General features: G+C 46.1%; 1 protein-coding gene across 2 annotated transcripts in view; it reads left to right on the forward strand.

Annotated features, from left to right (window-relative positions):
* The first annotated feature begins 15,239 nt into the window (after window positions 1-15,239).
* Pkd1l2 (polycystin 1 like 2) overlaps window positions 15,240-19,021 on the forward strand; it is an 82,761-nt gene continuing 78,979 nt past the window's right edge. For both annotated transcript variants that reach the window (XM_040736303.1, XM_005073069.4), the window contains exons 1-3: window positions 15,240-15,534; window positions 16,201-16,365; window positions 16,809-16,994. In XM_040736303.1, the coding sequence (XP_040592237.1) occupies window positions 15,240-15,534; window positions 16,201-16,365; window positions 16,809-16,994 (646 nt within the window). The remainder of the gene's footprint in view (window positions 15,535-16,200; window positions 16,366-16,808; window positions 16,995-19,021) is intronic.

Here is a 19,021-nt window from a genome sequence, read left to right on the forward strand (position 1 = left end):
GTGTGTGTGTGTGCGCGCGCGCGCGCACGCGCGCGTGTGTATTCCATTTCATGGGACAACCTATCCCACAGGATGGATTCATGAAGCTAACAAGTAAACATGGCAGGCTGGGAGATGGCTTACAGCAAAATGCCGGCCATGTGAGCATAAGGACCTAATTCAATGCTCAGAACTCACATCAAAAAGCTGGGTGTGAAGCCTGGCAGTGGTGGCTCACACCTTTAATCTCAGCACAAGGGAGGCCAGCCTGGTCTACAGAGTGAGTTGCAAGACAGCTGGAAGGGCAGACATGGGGGATCCCTGGGGCTCACTGGCAACCTAGACTAGCCTACTTGGTGAACTCCAGGCCAAAGAGACCCTGTCTCAAAACTCAAGTGGAGCCTCATCCGAGATCGACTTCCAACCTGTACACGAGTGTACTCACCCATATATAAGCACATAATTATGGGGGAGATGCGCACAGTGGCGAACCCAGGAGTCAATCCACCCATGTTCATTCTGGGAAACCAATGAGTATATGAGGTTGAGTTACAGAGCATTGGGCGAGGGGTTACAGTTATAGGCAGGAGGGTGAGTGACCTTAAAGAGGCCACCCTGCAGGGTCTGCCCCCAGGTTGATGTTAATCCCCACCTACATTCTTTTACCCCTTTCAGAGACCTCGAGGCCATGCGCAGTTAGGGCATAACTACACGCAATCGGTTGGGAGTGGTAGCTGGATAATCACCTGAGGGTGCCACAACCTTCCCTGTGCTCTCCTTCCAAGAAGGACATCCGTAGTCAACAAGCCCAGCTGTGATCATCTTTTTGGGAGCAGGCCCATTCTGAAGATGGCAGCAGTTGGGCTCAGAAGATAGTCCTGTATAACAGTAACAACACACATACACACAAAGTCAAAGTTGAAATCAACAAAAAATAGGAAGTGTGTTATAAAAAAGCCAACAGTCTGACTTTGCAACTCTGTATCTCCTGCTCTAAGTCATTGCCCATCGGGAGTGAATGTTTCCCTGTTGGAGATAGTGCTATCATATCTAAATTACTTTGCAGTTTTCCAATTAAGTTAAGTTCTAAATGGTGCTGCTAATTAGCCAGGGGGATAAGCTGGGCAGATAACATCCACATCTTGGTTTTCGGGTTTAAAGGTCAAAGACAAAGTCCCACAGTTGCCCTTATGGCACATGGTAGGCATTCAATAAATACTCGGTGAACAGACAGGGAGCGCACTGTGCTGTGGCCACTGCACTTGGGTCCCTGGGTGCCCTGTGCGGAGCACCACAAACTGCTCAGCTTAAAAATAGAAGCTGACCTTCCGCTCTGGAGGCCTCACGCTGGAGATGGAGGTGGCAACAGGGCCGTGATCTTTTGAAGGGTTTTGGTGATTGTCCTTTCTGAGTCTCCCAGCTTCTGTTACGTGCCTGCCGTCTTGGTCTCCCTGGGTATAAATGCAGCGTTCTAATCTCTGCCTCCATGTCTATGTGGCATTCTTTCCTCTGTGTCTCTATGACCAAGTTTCACTATGAGGGTTCTGGTCACTGCACTGAGGCCCATTCTATCCCCATGCAGCCTCATCTCTGCCTGATTCCATTGCAAAGCTGATTCCAAATGATGTCACACTCAAAGGTGCCATGGAGGGAGAATACAGCCAGTTGTCCCGAGGGACACAATTCAACCTACGACAGTGAGGAAGCAAAGACAATGCAAAAATGGTTGAAGGCAATGGAGATTTATCCTCACATCCAGCTGCTTTTGGCTTCTCCTGAGCTCTCTCCTGGTCTCTTTGAAAGCTGGCTGATACCTTCAAATCATGCCAAGATGGGAGAAGATCAATCTTGTCCTCATTGCAATGAGGACAGGAAAGAAGGGTCAGTTAGCTCTTGTGAGACCTGTGGGGGGGGGGAAAGGGGGTGGCAGTGAGGGTTGGAGCTGTCCTGGAGAAAGAGCACGGGCACACAAGCTTTGAAGAGACAACCTTGGTGCAGGAAACAGCATTTCCAAAGGCTGGGGTGGGGCATGCGTGACAGACCACTCTGTGGAGGGTGACTGGGGTGGCTGCTGTAGTTTATGTGAGTGCTGAACTACCGATGAGTAGCAAGGCTTTGGCACAGCAAGGTTATTTCTGACCCCTCCTATCAGCCCATCCCCTGTTGCCAACATCCACCTTTGTCACATTCTCTCTCTCTCTCTCTGAGTGCGTGTGTTTATGTGTGTGCTGCACACACGTGTGTACAGGTAAAGGCCAGAGGACAACCTTGGGTGTCAGTCCTCAGGTGCCTCTCTGGTATCCCTGGCACTTGGATTACAAGCAGTCCTCTCCACACCCAACCACTGTCTCCTCCTGTATTAGTGGTCTTTCAAAGCCCAGGCTATCCTGTGAAAGCTGCCGGCAAGAACGTGCTAGAAGCCTGGAAGGAGGTGTTCATATTTGGGTGTTTCTTTAAGATAAGTTTAGGTTTAGATAGAATAGATGTTTGATACATTTTGTTCATGGACACAAGTTAGTTGTCCTTTTTTAGACTAAAAGGGGAATTGTAGGAGGAAGTCTGATGCCGCCATTAAACATGTGACTTACTAGAGGCGCATACAGATGAGGTAATAAAAGGGCGGTTTACCACACCGCTAACCACACCCACTTTAGGCAGGACTAAAGACGTATACGGCTGGACGTAAAGACGTATACGTACGTAGGCGGAACTACGTCACTAGCCAGGCCCACTTTTGGGCATGGCTAGGGGGCGTTACGGGGGAAGGCATAAAAGACAGCGCACAGGAAGTCTCGCTCTCTTTTCCTGGAGTTCGGCTTCCGGTCCAGTCGCTAGCTGAGATCTGCTGGGCTTCTCGGGGTTTGGTATCGTGTGAGTAATTTTCTAAATTAAATACTTAACTTCCCTTTCAGTAACTGTGTGTCGCGTATCGTTACAGCGTCCGTAAAGCCAACAATTTGGTGTCGGGAGCGGGATTGAAATCCGGATCCAGGCGCCCCGGAAAAAGCGGCTTCTCTTGGCCGGACCAGGCACACGTGGACTCTCCTTTCGCTAAGTTCCTCACCACTTCGCTCGGCAAGGCACGATTCCTGCCGCCAGGAACCAGTACCTTCTACCTGCCGGTAAGGTTAGGCGGAATTCCAAGGTTTCTCTCGCGGCCACGTGCTGTTTTACTGGCGGCCAGCTGACTCCGGCCACGTGCTCTTTCGCTGGCAGCCTGTTGATTTTGGCCTGAATTACTCCATTGGTAACAAACGTAACTGCTTTATACAATGTCAACAGCTAACACTATGATGCAGGATGTTAAGAATTTTCTTGTTTTTTGTATGGATGGGATTTTAGAAAGGGTTGAGGACCTACCTGAAAGGTGCTTCCTACCCATGATGGTGATTATTAGCTTCATAATCAATATAATTTTGTTAATGAAATGGTTCAAAAATAGGAATAAACTTATACAGGTCATGCAGTCATCGCAGGATAGTTTTGAAATCTTAATACAAAGGATTCAGGAAATGCAAAATTCATTGCAGGAGAGTAAGAAAGGGTTGGTAGAAAATATTCAGGATATTAAAAATGATAATGTAGGTCTGACGAACAGGTTTAAAGAGACGGAACACAAAATTGAATTATTTTCAGGAAAAATGTGTTCCATAGATAGAATTGAAAAATTGGAACATAATGTGGAAACATTTAACGACAAACACGGTTCCATGTTTGATGATTTCACTAGCAAATTACAAAGACTGGAACATAAAATTGAAATGCTAGCAGAAAAGAATTGTTCCATGTCTGAGAGCAATGGTAAACTAACTGATAGAATATCATTTGTTGAAGGCAGTTTACATGCTATTGAGGTACTTGCTAAGGATGAGAATATTAGAAATTTGGAATCACATGTAAATGATGAATGTAAGAAAATGAAAGATTCCATGACATCCTTAGAAAATCATTTGTCCCAAGAACTTCAAGAGCTCAGAGAAACAATGATGAATAGACTGCAGGATTTAGAAGACGCTCAATCTGATACTTCAGAATCAGAAATACAGGCAACAGGTCAGGACAGGAGTTTCCCAAAGCTTCTCAAATGCCGGAATGATTTCCCTAAGGTTGCTATGCGTTCCCCTATGGTTTTTCCAGTATCTGTATCAGAAAAACCAGCAACGAAAAAACAATCAAATGGTCCCATTGCTTATCACTGGGAGCCTATACAGATGAAGGATCTAAAAAATATTAAGGAGGCCATTGTCATGTATGGTCTTCATTCTCCCTTTGTCAGAGAGCTCCTAACCTCATGGGCTACTGTAAATAAAGTAACCCCAAAAGACTGGGCCCAATTAGCCTCTGCAGTACTCGAAAATTCTTGCCAAATTCAATGGAGAGCTTTGTGGAGGCAAGAAGCAAAAGCAATTGAGATTCAGGAATTGCAGAACGGTCATGAAGTACCCCAAGACAAGATTCTTGGGGAGGGTCCTTACGCTGACACGCAGGTTCAATCTGCATATGATGAGCACATGTTGTCTTTGTGCCGTACAGCTGCTTTAAATGCCTTGGATAAGGTTTGTGAAACAGGAGAGATAATGCAACCCTACACCAAGGTATTACAGGGCCCAAGGGAAAGGTTCACTGAATTTTTAGAGAGATTATCCAGAGCAGTAGAGGTACAGGTAGCGAACCCAGAATCCAGGCGTCTTCTTATAGAATCTTTGGCGTATGAGAACGCGAATCCTCAATGCAGGCAGGTAATTTGGCCATTAAAAATAAGATCAGCGCCATTGGAGGAATGGGTTCTGCATACAGCGAACCTGGAATGTAAAAGTCAGGATACAGGAGCTTGGGTAGGTGAAGCTATTTCTACAGGTTTGAGGAGGCACCAGGATGCCAAATACCCTACCTGTGATGATATAGAGGCATGGGTAGGGAAGGCAATCTCAAAGAATTTAAATAGGCGTAAAGATGCAAAATGCTTTAACTGTGGTAGAATAGGACATCTTAGTAGGAACTGTAGACAACGCATTCCTAGAAATAATGCTTTTTCCAGGAATGTATCAAACAGGAGGCCTAAGCCTCCTGGTCTATGCAGGAGGTGTGGGAAGGGGCGCCATTGGACTGATGAATGCTTTTCCACAATAGACAGACAAGGTAGATCTTTACAGCAGGGAAACGGGCTTCCGGGGCTCCATGGAGCCCCGAAGAAGAAGATTATCCGGTCATTCCCAGTGACAGTGGAGGACAGCCTCTCCCAGGACAATTAGAAGATCCACTGCCCATTGTAAATAATACGGCACTGGATAATACATTAGCTCCAGAGGATGAATCAATTACATCAGGAGGAGATACAAAACATATATTTTGGCAAACTTCTATACAATATCATAGACCCAAACTTCCGGTTAAGGTAAATAATAGGGTGATTTACGGATTACTGGACACCGGAAGTGACGTCACTATCCTTAATCAGCAGTCCTGGCCACAAAACTGGGCTTTAAAAGAGGTTAATGTTCAATTCTTAGGGATCGGAACCCTATCTGAAGTTAAACAGAGCGTTAGATGGATTGACTTTATTGGGCCAGAAGGACAGAGAGGAAGGTTAAAGCCATACGTTGCAGATATTGCTATAAACCTCTGGGGTCGTGATCTACTCCAGCAATGGAATACGCAGATTAAAATTCCTCCTGTATCAGCTAGGAATTATAGACAAGCTCTTAGTGGTAGTAAGAATATAGTAAGACAGTACAGAAAACAGATGCCAAACGTACAGGCTGTGCAGAAGCAAGATGCTAGTGCCAAACCTACAGAGCAACCAAAAGCTCTACCATAAAAATGGCTGACAGATGAACCCGTCTGGGTGGGTCAATGGCCTATGACATCTGAGAAGTTAGAGGCTTTGGAGAAGTTAGTTCAGGAACAGCTAGATGCTGGACACATTGAGGAATCAACTAGTGCGTGGAATTCGCCTGTTTTTGTTGTCAAGAAGAAGTCTGGTAAGTGGAGAATGGTTACTGATCTTAGAGCCATCAACAAGGTAATTCAGCCTATGGGGTCTCTACAACCTGGGATGCCGTTACCTTCTCTAATTCCTAAGGATTGGCCAATTATAGTTATAGACTTAAAAGATTGTTTCTTCACCATACCGTTACAAGAAAACGACAGAGAAAAGTTTGCCTTCACAGTACCTACCTATAATAATTCCCGTCCGGTACAGAGATTCCAGTGGAAGGTACTACCTCAAGGTATGTTAAACAGTCCAACTTTGTGCCAATATTTTGTGAATAAACCTCTAGAAATAATTCGTAAAAAATTTCCACATTCGTTAATATATCATTATATGGATGACATATTATTGTCTGATTCAAATAAGGATACTTTGGAAAAGATGTTTGAGGCAGTAAAGGAAATTTTGCCTCGCTGGGGATTACAAATTGCTCCAGAAAAAATACAAAGAGGAGATTCTATTAACTATTTAGGTTATAAAATAGATGCTCAGAAAATTAGACCACAGAAAGTACAGATCAGAAGAGATCGTTACCGGACTCTTAATGATCTTCAAAAACTATTAGGAGAAATCTCTCAATTACAGACGATTATTGGTGTAGAAGGGCATGATTTAAAACACCTGAAAATGGCTTTAAAAGGAGATAAAGACCTAAACAGCCCACGAGTACTATCAGCTGAGGCTGAAAAAGAATTAGAATGGGTAGAAAAGAGAATATTAGAAGCACATGTGGACCGTGTGGATCCAAATCTGGACTGTATTCTGGTTATTTTACCATCTAGAGAATACCCCTCAGGAATATTAATGCAGAGGGACGACATCATTCTAGAATGGGTATTTCTGCCACATAAACAAAATAAAAAATTGAAAACATATATAGAAAAGATATCTGATTTGATATTAAAAGGTAAATTAAGGCTTCGTCAACTGACTGGGAAAGACCCAGCTGAAATTATTGTACCGTTAACGAATGAGGAAATTTCCTCCTTATGGAAGGATAATGAGTATTGGCAAATAGCTTGCAGTGACTTTTTGGGAAGTATTAGTAATAACTATCCCAAAACAGAGAGAATCAAATTCATAAAGAAAACAATTTGGATTCTTCCACGTATCGTGAGGCAAACACCTATTTCTGGAGTTCTTACCTTCTACACGGATGCAAACAAATCAGGTAAGGCAGGGTATAAATCAGGAAATATAAGTAAAGTAGTTCAAAGCCCTTACAACTCCGTACAAAAGGCAGAGTTATATGCCATTCTCATGGTACTTAAAGACTTTACAGAGCCTCTCAATATAGTCACGGATTCTCAGTATGCAGAAAGAGTTGTCCTGCACATTGAGACTGCAGAATTTGTTCCTGATAATACAGAATTAACCTCATTGTTTTTACAATTGCAGGAAATCATCAGAAACAGGACTCATCCTATATATATAACACACATCAGATCCCATACAGGTCTGCCAGGTCCTCTGGCACAAGGCAATGATGAAATTGATCGTTTATTAGTAGGTAATGTGTTGGAAGCTTCAGATTTTCATAAGAAACACCATGTTAACAGCAAAGGTTTAAAGAAGGATTTTTCTATCACCTGGCAACAAGCCAAAGAAATAGTAAGAAATTGTCCCAGTTGCTCATTGTACACTCAAACTCCATTACCAGCAGGTTGTAATCCTAAAGGTGTTCACAGAAATGAACTTTTGCAAATGGATGTATTTCACTTCCCAGAATTTGGCAGTTTGAAATATGTACACCATACTATAGACACGTTCTCAGGCTTCCAATGGGCTACTGCCCTCAGCTCTGAAAAAGCTGACTCTGTTATTACACACCTCTTAGAGGTAATGGCTGTTATGGGTATACCTAAAACAATAAAAACTGACAATGGTCCAGCATATGTTTCCAGTAAATTGGAACAATTCTTCAAATATTATAATATAAAACATGTAACTGGTATACCTTACAATCCCACAGGACAAGCAATAATTGAAAGGTCTAACCGAACCTTAAAGGAGATGCTTCATAAACAGCCAGGGAAAACAAAGACACCTAGACACAGGTTACACAATGCTTTACTAACGTTGAATTTTCTTAATGCTGATGAAAAAGGACAAACTGCAGCAGAAAGACACTGGACTACAGAGAAGACTTCTGAACTGAACCAACCGGTGTATTTTAAGGATGTTATGACCTCAGTCTGGAAACCAGGATATGTGTTACGTTGGGGAAGGGGTTATGCTTTTGTTTCCACAGGAGAAGAAAAGGTTTGGGTTCCATCAAAATTAATTAAAATTCGATCAGAACAGAAAACATCTCAGGAGGAGGAAGATAACAGCCCATCTACAAATTCATAGTCCACAATGGGTAAAGTGACCTCCTAAAAGGAAAGAGAAGTGCTTTGTTTTTGTCCTCACAGGTAAACTCAGCAAAGAATACTGGACACATGGATTCCTGTAGAAGAATGAATAGCTACCCTGAGGACCATCAAACACACACTGTGTGGTATCAAAGTCTAAATCTCTCTATATTGCTTTTTCATAGTACACCTTTATCTTTATTTCTTCACATACCTCAGTTCCCATTCATTTAACTGAAACTGGCTTTGGAGTTGGATTGGCTCTCCTACTCTAAACCCAAGCATGTTATTTAAATACAATTCAGAATTTCTGTATTATATCAAAGAGCCATTGATATAAGACAGAAGAAATAAAATGAGGGACTGTTATCTATGGATTTCTTTTTCTGAACAGTCTAATTTCCTCCAGGTTTTCCATCTTCCCTATTGTCACCTCTTCTGTATGCTTACATATGAAAGTTAAAATATTTCTTTGTTAACAGTAATGTTCGAGTTTTCCAGAGAACAAGGGATTTCCTGACAGCAATCTTCAACTGCTTCCGAAAGAGAATGAGGATCCACTTCCTTGACTTCACCTGATTCGACTGGAGGCATCTGAATTGCCCCACATCATTGACTCCACCTGACAAGCACTATCCTGAAACTGGCTTGAAACTACATCACTCGACACAACTCCAGACCAAGGAACAGAAATAGCACATCTTCTACAATCTGACCAGAGCTTCAAGATAAGAGCTTCAATCAACACTAGAACCTCAGTCAGGAACTTCAATCAAGCAGCTCCTGCCATACTGAGACTGTCTGATCTACTCAGATTTTGTTATACTAACATTTTCTTTTCACAGGTCCCCATGAGATTATCATCGTCCCATCTCAGCAGGAAGTAGTTTTGAGAATTCCACGCCCCCTCTCCCTACTATTGATATTATAAGTTTACATTCTGACACCAAATTGTTGGCTTTACGGACGCTGTAACGATACGCGACACACAGTTACTGAAAGGGAAGCTAAGTATTTAATTTAGAAAATTACTCACACGATACCAAACCCCGAGAAGCCCAGCAGATCTCAGCTAGCGACTGGACCGGAAGCCGAACTCCAGGAAAAGAGAGCGAGACTTCCTGTGCGCTGTCTTTTATGCCTTCCCCCGTAACGCCCCTAGCCATGCCCAAAAGTGGGCCTGGCTAGTGACGTAGTTCCGCCTACGTACGTATACGTCTTTACGTCCAGCCGTATACGTCTTTAGTCCTGCCTAAAGTGGGTGTGGTTAGCGGTGTGGTAAACCGCCCTTTTATTACCTCATCTGTATGCGCCTCTAGTAAGTCACATGTTTAATGGCGGCATCAGACTTCCTCCTACAGAAGCCCAGAGGGCTCATCTACACAGGGGTCTTTTTAAAAAAATCACAAGAGGGCCAATGAGATGGCACAGCCACCAAACCCGATGTCCTGAACTTGGTCTCTAGGAGAGAGAAACAACTCATGTAAGCTGGGTTCTGACATCCACACATGTGCTATGGCGTGCACATGCACGAACACACACAGACATGCTTACACACACACACACACACACACACACACACCGTAGGCTGGAGAGATGGCTCAGCAACTGTGAGCACATTCTGTCGCCAGCGCCCACATGAAAGCTCACTGCTACCTGTAACTCCAGTTTGAGGCAATCTGATACTCTTTTCTTTTGGCATCTGCAGGCACCAGGTTCACATATGACATACAGACACAAATGCAAGCAAGATAAAATAAAGACATGGTTTTTTGTTTTGTTTTTTGAGACAGGGTTTCCCTGTGTAACAATCCTGGCTGTCCTGGAGCACAACTTTATAGACCAGGCTGGCCTTGAGCTCACTGAGATCCACCTGCTTCTGCCTCCCAAGTGTGGGGATTAAAGGAGTGCACCATGACCACCCGGCAAATGTATGGTTTTTTTTTTAATGTAAAAACAAATAAGAGGATTCCCCTCACTGTGCAAATGACTGAGGTTGGTACCAGTTGCTCCTCAGATATGGTTCCCAAATATTGAATCAAAGAAAACAGGAGGGCACCCCAAACACTGCCCAGCTGGGAGCACGTACCTAAGATCAATCTGCCAACCAGAGTCTTCAAGTGGGATTGGAGGCACAAGTCACAAGGGGGAGTTAATTAGTTTAAATGGAGCATTGAGCTCATGGCGAGAATCACGGGGGCATTCTAGCCAGGTGGTCCTGGTGTCCTGGTTCTGGCAGTGTGCCTGTGTGAATATGTCACTCTGCTCCCTGCCAGAAGTAGGCCCCAAAGACAGAGATTTCTTCAGGGGATCCCAGCAGTGGGCTGAAGAAGTGAATCAAGGCAAGTGATTATCAGTAACAAAATGATGACATAGTGGGCCCTGTGACTTTATAAATGGCCTTTAGAAAATGCTGCCTGTAAGACATTGTAAATAACAATGGCAAGAAGGTATCAATGACACATTATTAGGCCCATACAGGAAATTCGCCTGATTGGGGTGCCCCTAGGCTCTGAAGTGTGAATGAGTATGTCTCAGGTAAGTCTTCAGGGGGTCAAGCTGTATCCATTCCTTTTCTTATGGCCGTGGTAAAATTCCTGACAAGAGAATCTTATGGAAAGGAAGCGTTCATTGTAGCTCACAGTTTGAGGGTACATAATCCACCGTGGTGATGAGGTTATGGCTGCAGGAGCAGGAGCCAGCTGGTTGGTCACATGGTGCCCACAGTCAGGAAGCAGAGAGAGGTGAATGCCGGTGCTCAGTCCACTTTCTGCTTTTTATTTGGTCCTGGACCCCAGCCTGTGGGATGGTGCTAACCACATTTAAGGTGGGTCTTCCCGCTGTCAATTCACCTAATCTAGGTAATCCCTCCCAGACACACCCAGATGTTTGTCTCCTGGGAGATTCTAGATCTTGTCAAGCTGTCACACATGAGGAGGGAGGCCAAGAACCCCAGTGCTTGTCTGCAGAAGCCCTCTATAAGGATGAAGTTAAGGCGTGGCCTGATAAAGCCCCAAACAGTGCCTGAGAGATTGATCTTCCTAGGTGAAAGGGTTCATTCAAAGTGCTTGTGGTAGTGTTTCCTGGTCATCAAAACCAAACAGCAAACAAGAACTCCAAACATACAAGCAAGAGAAGAGAGGCTTGAGCATCACCATGGCAACAACAGCAATCATGATCTTTAACAGCATGGAGAAGGCTCGCAGACTACACTGGATGGAAATGCAGAGCACAATGTGGGATGCACACACTCATGTCTGGGTTAGCACCTGTCCTCAAGAGAACATGTACATGGGCCCCGCCCCTTCTTCTATCTTAGACCATGAAGAATCTCAGAGATGCTTTGTTCAATAAACAGGTTTCTGCAGAGGGTCTGCCAGTGGTGTCTGGGTCTCCTCCCACATAAAATCCTTGCCTGTATTGGCTTCAGGGGAATGAAACACGGGGGGCGTGGAGTGCACATGCACATGCTTTTTGTGTGTTTGTGTATGCTCACGCACATGTGTGTGAAGACCAGAGGACGATGTTGGGTGTCTCCCACCTCTCCCCCCCCCCCTTTTAGACCAGGTTGGAGTTCTCTGACCTGGAACTCACAAAAATAGTCTAGTCTGGCTGGCCAGTGAGCCCCATGTGTCTGTCTGTTTCTGCCTCTCCAGGGTTGGGATCAAAACCACATAGCACCAGGCCTGCCTTTTTTTATACAGGGACCAAGCTCAGTCCTTGTGTTTGTTGGCAAAGCACTTCACCAATCAAGCCATTTCCCAATGCCTCTTAGAGTCCTCTTCATGGACCCAATGCTCCATTTAAAGCAAACATGCTGTCTTTTTTCTTTCATGTTGCTGTTCCTCGTACAGGCTCAGATGGCTGATTGAGCCAGTAGGAATAAGCTTACATGAGGCTAGTCGTGTCCTGGTTTACTAGGAACGTGGGCCTCACGGACCCAGAGGCTAAAAGACATTGAAAGCTGATAAATTCACCAAGAAGAATCTCAAGTCTGGTAGCCTATACTTTATCAGAATTCAAAGAATTTGAAAATGCAATTTGCCTGCAGAGCTTCATGTGTCATCCGAAGTCCCCAAGCACATCTCATTAGAAGTATAAATTAAGCCTTTACTCGGGAGATACACTATCATCGCGTGCAGCGTTTCACATAGTTTACTGATGGAAGTCACCAGAAGTTTGGCCTCTGCAGATAACAGGCCAGTTCTGCCCAGTCTGAATTCCAGCTTCTGAGTCACCCAGTGACTCCATATCCTGCCCTGCTCCTGTCTCTGTCCCTCCTCCCCATCTGGCAGCACCACTCCCGGGACTCTGGGAGGTTTGTAGAAATGGAGATGCAGGGCAAGGATCAGCCCCAGAAATTGACAGCTGGGGCCAAGTGGACATCTACGGAATCCTCCAATAGGCCAGTCACTGGATGTATGAAGTTAAAGAGACGCTGTCCCATCCCCCAGGAAACGCACAGAGAAGCAGAGCCTGACTGCTCTCTACCTGAAGATGGAGAAAGTGAGGACTATCCCCCTAAGGGTTGCAGAGATATAAAAAGGAAAGCAGTATAAGGTGTGTCCAAGCAGTGGCTGGGTTGCGTGCTGCCGAGATAGCATAGAACCAGAAGCTTTGGGGCCAGTGAGATGGCTCAGTAGGTAAAGGAACTTGCTGCTCAATCCTGATGACCTGAGTTTGATCCCTGGAACACATGTGTAAAGGTGGGGTTGACTCCACAAAGTTGTCCTCTGACCTCTCTACATGTGTGTAGTGGCATGTGCACCCCACACTACCACCACCACCACCACCACCACCAATAATAATAATAACAATAATAATGATAATAAAATTCAGGGGCAGCAAGATGGGTCAGTATAAGGGAGCTTGCCACCAAGCCTGACAACCTGGATTCAACCCCCAGGGACTCACATAGTGGAAGGAGAGAACCAACTCCCCAAAGTTGTCCCCCACCCACCACAATCAAGCTGTGACACACACGTGCACATACATGCACACAAAGTATATAAAATAAATATAAAATAAAAAATACACAAATCTAAAAAATGTAAATTTTCTTAAAGTATTGTATGATTTTTTTGCAATTTTTTGTGACACATTGTGAAGTTCCTTAGTGTGACCTTTTTGTGTGGGTGTGTCTGTTTTTATGGTATTGGGGATGGACCCCAGGGCCTCCACTTGCTAGGCGAGCAAGCTTTCTACAGCCCCACTTGAGTGTGAGCTTGGTAGACTGCAGAGTCATTTTACAGTGTCACAATGGCGTAAGTGCCTGTGAGTACACACTATGACATACATGGGTGAGCCCAGAGAGGGTGATGCTCAGTGAGAGAAGCCAGGTACAGCATGTGACAAACTGGAAGATTCCATTTGTATGAAGTGTTCAGAATGGACAAATCTAGAGACAGAAAGATAGGTTTGCAGTTGCCAGGGGTGGGGTGAGGAGATGAAGATGAAAGGCCATAATTACGATGGGGCTGGGGAGGGAGACGGCTCAGAGGGCAAAGTGCCTTGCCCCAGAAGAATGAGCACATGAGGTCTGCTCCTAGATCCATGTTAGAGCCAAGGGTAGAGAGAGAGATGCTTGTCTGTAAACCCCTGGGAAGGTGGAGACGGGGATTCCTGCGGGCGGGGGTGGGGAGTGAGGGTGGGCGCGTGTCACTGGCCAGTCAGTCTATCAGTGAACTCCAAGTTCTGTGAGACATTCCATCTCAAAAAACAAGGTGGAGGGGTGGAGAGACGGTTCAGCCAGTGAAGACCCACACAGCAGGAGGAGAGAACAACTTGTTCAAGTTTTTCTCTGCTCAAGATTGATGACCTGAGTTTGATACCTGAAACCCATGTAAAGGTGGAAACCCCCCCCCCACACACACAGAGACACACACACACACAGAGAGAGAGAGAGAGAGAGAGAGAGAGAGAGAGAGGTGTAATAAATTCCTTTTTTAAGGAAAGATGGCACAGCAGAGAGAGCTTGGCAGTTAAGGACACATACTGCTGTTGCAGAAGACCTGTCCCTACTTCCCATCTTGCTATAGGAGTGCTGGAATTAAATATGCACACCACCTCATCTGGATTAGTACAAGGGCTCTGGGGATCAAACTCAGGCTTGCTCAATTATGCTCTTGCCCACTGATACATCTCCCAGTCTTGGGAAGTAGTTTTTGAGTTAAGCCTTAAAGGATAAGAAGGTGGGCAGGAAGGATTGAAATATTGTCAGAGGCCAGACTAAACAGCCTTGTGTACAAATAAGACATTTAAATTTTAGCTACAGACCCCAGACACTCTCCAGACAGTTTAGATGATGAGTGAAGATGGGTAGCTCTGAGTTTTGAATAAAAGGTTATATGATGACATGAAATAAATTTTGTAGGGAAGTTTTATCTTCCAGGAAGTATAAGTGATAACATGATGATTCAGAAGGGGACCTGTTTGTCCCATCAGGTTCTGGCCACACCAGGGGAAGACAGTTATCAGCTGGGCACAGATGCCATTCCACACAATAAGATTGTATATGGGTACCACTCTGTATGTGTGCCATCCCATAACTAACATTCATACCAGTTTTATCACATATCTGCCACATGCTGATAGCTTTTCTGGAAACACTGAGTACTCAGGTAATGGCAAAAAAAATGAATGGTAAGGAATCTATCAAACAGATATCATAGCAACTTCATCTTTCTCTGGAAGAAATTCGAATATGAATTGGTTTTCAAACAGGCATTGAACAGAGTTGTGTGAAGCAAAACACAGACACATTCATCCTGAGTCTTTTGTCTCATAAACAAAAGAGAGTTATTGCTTGGTGCAAAGAAGGACAGGAAGGAGGGTGGTGGGTGCTTGTGGGGATGGCAGAATATGAAGGAGAGAGGATCGAGCTCCATCGCCCCAGCAGTGGTCCCAGGGTGAGCATGGCAGGTGTGTTGCTCCTGGGGCTCGCACTGAACACTGGAGCGGCTGTGGCCAAGTTAGAAGGAAGCCACCCCTGCTTAAGGAGCCAGGTGTTCTTCAGAGACACTTGCTATGAATTCGTGCCCCTGGGGCACACCTTCCACGGTGCCCAGGGCTGGTGTGAAGGGCGCGGAGGCCATCTGGTCTTCATTCGTGATGAAGACACCCAGCAGCTCCTGCAGAAGCACATTACCCAGGACAGAGACTGGTGGATCGGACTCACAGGAACCTCGGCACCCAACGAGACGGTGGGAGGTAGGTGTCGCGTAGCTGTGTCTGATGGGAAATTCTTACTACTGCTTCTCACCCAGAACCCCACGGGGCAAATGACTGTGTCCTAACTTTCATGGTCAGGAGACCCTCCTCTTTAGCTGTTTGGTGGATCAGGTAAAATAATTCACATACAGCAACTAGCAGAGAGTTGGTCTAAAAACATGCTTGTATTCCTCTTGTTCTGGGGTCCATGCTCTCTCTGAAGCGGCAGAAGCCCAGGGAGCCTAAGGGAGAAACAGATGTGTCTCTCTGAAGGGAAACCTTCCCCGGAAGGTTGCCGAGTCTCACACATGAACAGTTCCAGTCACCTCCTCAAGGCTCTGGAAACTTCTCTATGAATTTAACCAGTGTCCAGACACATCTGCAGACGCCCTGCTCAGGAGTCATCTATTGCGAGCACCATGGCACACTCTGGGCTCTGCATGTCGCCACACCTAGGTAGCATCACTTTTCCTTATGGGTGTCTAGTTATGTCTGAGCATTTGAAACTAATGATGAGGACACACCCATTCTCTGGTGTGTGGAAGACAGGCATTGACTGAGCACCTATGGCATACTAGGAATTGAGTTAGGGCGAGCTCTCCGCCTTAGGGAAGATAAGAGGGGACTCCTGAAAGCCAAGCCCTCCTGCACGTGTTTCCAATGCAGGCTCTGGGACTTGGCTGGACACTACAAGTGTGAACTACAGCAACTGGCAGGGAGGGCAGGTCACACCTGCCCCAGGGACCTGCGGCTACATCAGGCGTGGCCCTTCATCCCAGTGGGCTGCCTTGGAGGATTGCACCCAGGCCTTTGCCTTCATCTGCGAGTTTGGTGAGCGGGTCCTGTGGGGGCGTCTCCCTGTCCCTCCTCCCTGCCTGCCTTCTTCTCCCCGTTCAGGCCCCACCTCTCTAACCTTTTCCCTTTATTGATCCCCATCTCTATAGGTTTCTTGTGGTCTTTCATTCTCTTAACTCATTCTCTCCCGTGTGTCTCTTGACTTTCCTCCTCAGAGCCCACCTCTCTGGGTCTTTCATCTTCCTGTTCAGACAACTTGCCTGTTAGACTTCCTCTGTCACCACCTTGTTTGTTTGGGACTTTCTGACCCTTTCCATCTCTGGGTCTCCCCATGCCTGACTCTGCCTGCACCATTCTCCGTATCTCTCCTCTTCTCCAGCTGGCCCCATTCCCACTGCGTCCTTGTATCTGACAGTCGTGGCCCAGCATTTACCCAGATCATTGTGTGTTCCTAAGTTGTCATCTTCCCTTTGTTGCAGGGGTTGGACTCAGCCTGACTTGTGAGGGCCACAATGCCACCATGCACTGTGGCTCAGGAGAAGTCATCCAGGTCCAGGATGCTTTCTATGGGCGCCAGACCCCCTATTTTTGCACCCAGGGCATCTGGCCTCCCTCAGACCTGGAGGGGGAATGTGGCTGGGTCAGCGTCAAGGATGAGGTGGCAGGTAGGACCCCAGTGCTCCCCAGTTCTGCTTGAAGCAGAGAGCGGTTGCTGGTCTTCTATACACATCAAAGGGTCCAGGAAGATTCTGGTATTCTTCAGATATGGCCGGGGCCTCCTTCATGTGGGGAAGTCAGCCAGTCTCTGTCCACGGCACTAAGTTCTTGAACAGGACACTGAGGCAGGTTCACCATGGTCATCATCACACCCAGCTCCTGGGACAGGAAGGTTTCCGATCCCCTTCCCCTCCTTGGTGCAGAGAACATCAACTTAGTTAGCCCAATTTTTAAAACTGCAAAACATTTCAAACCTACAGGCAAGGATAAAGAGATCTGGGTTTTGTGTGGCTTATGTCTGTCCTGAGTTGTGTCATCCAAGATGGAAGGGCCTCAGCTGGACAAGCTGAGGGAAGCTTCCTCCCCACAGCACACTGGCACTGGGCAGGTTGCTTCCCCCAAAGGTCCAGCTATATGTTTTGGAAACACGACCACCACACCCCAGAGAGAACATTGGAAGTGAGACCTCGACCCCACTGGAAAGGGTGAGAGAATCTGGCAGGGCCCCAACATCTGATTGTATTTGAATGCCCGATTGCTCAATCATCCAGTGGCCAATAAACATTTATTGAGGACCAATAGTAACATGCACTATCCTGGGCTCTGTAGAGATAGGATGAATCAAACTGCCTACTTTCAAAGAGCTCAGAGTCCAGTGGGGGAGACAGATAAATGCTGCCATGGAACGGAGCAAAAGGCACTATGCACTGACTCATGTAAAACATGCTTCCTATCTACCGCATGCCTGCTGTGTGGAACACCCAATAGTGCACAGAGCGTTCAAAGAACTACCCAGGCCTTCAGAGACCACCATCTAAGGCTAGGGGTGCACACAGGAGTATGTAGCCAGATGGAGGGGCATCACCAACTGAAAGCGGGGGACATGCTCAGTGCAGACTGCCTGTCTAGCATGTGGGATACCTCAGGTTTGATTATCAGAAGCACCCCACCCCCACAGTGCCAGGAAGTTGAGACAAGAGGATTGTTTGAGGTCAAAGATTAAGGTCAACCTAAACAGTAAAGTGAAACTCCAGCTATCCCCCCTCCAAAAATATAAGTCAGATGTAGTGATGCACCCCTTTAACCTTGACACTTGGAAGTTAGAGGCAGGTGGATCTCTCTGAGTTCAAGGCCAACCTGATCTACATAGATTTCTGGTCCAGCTAGGGCTACCTAGTAAGACCCTGTCTCAAAACGGAAAAACATAGGAAGGAAGGAAGGAAGGAAGGAAGGAAGGAAGGAAGGAAGGAAGGAAGGAAGGAAGGAAGGAAGGGGAGAAAAGGAGAGCAGAGGAAAGAGGGAGAAAGGGATGAGAAAGAAGGAAAGGGAAGGGAGGAAGTCAATCAATTAGGTCATTCAAGAGCACCTTGGTGGCTTGGAGAGGCCTCATTCAAGGATGAAAGAGCCACTGAGAGCATCCAAGAACTGGATTCTGCCTCAGATATGGCTGCAGGCTTTCCCAGAACTCCAAGAAGAGAAAGCAGCCCAGTCCAGCCCACCCAGATTTCTGACCTTTAGAACAGAGACACAAGAGCCTGTGTTGTTTTGAGCCACTGTTTGAGCAGCTGGAGATGAACATGTGTCATCCTCATGTGCTTGGACCAGGGAGTCTGGGAAATGAGATTGCTTGTTATGTGTAACTGACTTGGCTGAGGAGACATGTGGGCAAGGACAGGGGTCCGCTGATTCCCCAGAGGAGGAAAGAGGTAAGAGGCTAACAGGAAAAGCATAGGTGGGAGCCTGGGAAAGTGGGAAGGGAGTGTGGGAAGTCCTACAGGAAGTAGGAATTTGGTGACACAGGGAACTTCAGAATGTGGGGTATCGTTCTAGCACACAGGGAAACAGGAGATCCACCCAAGGAGCCAGGGTGCGCCCCTCCCATGAATGGAGGCTGCTGGGCAGGGGGTAACCCGGAGCTTGGTTTTAAAGCCATCCCCAAGCTGTTGTGAGTGCCTGTGTGTGCTAAAAGACACAC

This window comes from Mesocricetus auratus, unplaced genomic scaffold (assembly GCF_017639785.1).
Source record: "Mesocricetus auratus isolate SY011 unplaced genomic scaffold, BCM_Maur_2.0 Super-Scaffold_6723, whole genome shotgun sequence".
NCBI classification, from domain to species: Eukaryota; Metazoa; Chordata; class Mammalia; order Rodentia; family Cricetidae; genus Mesocricetus; species Mesocricetus auratus.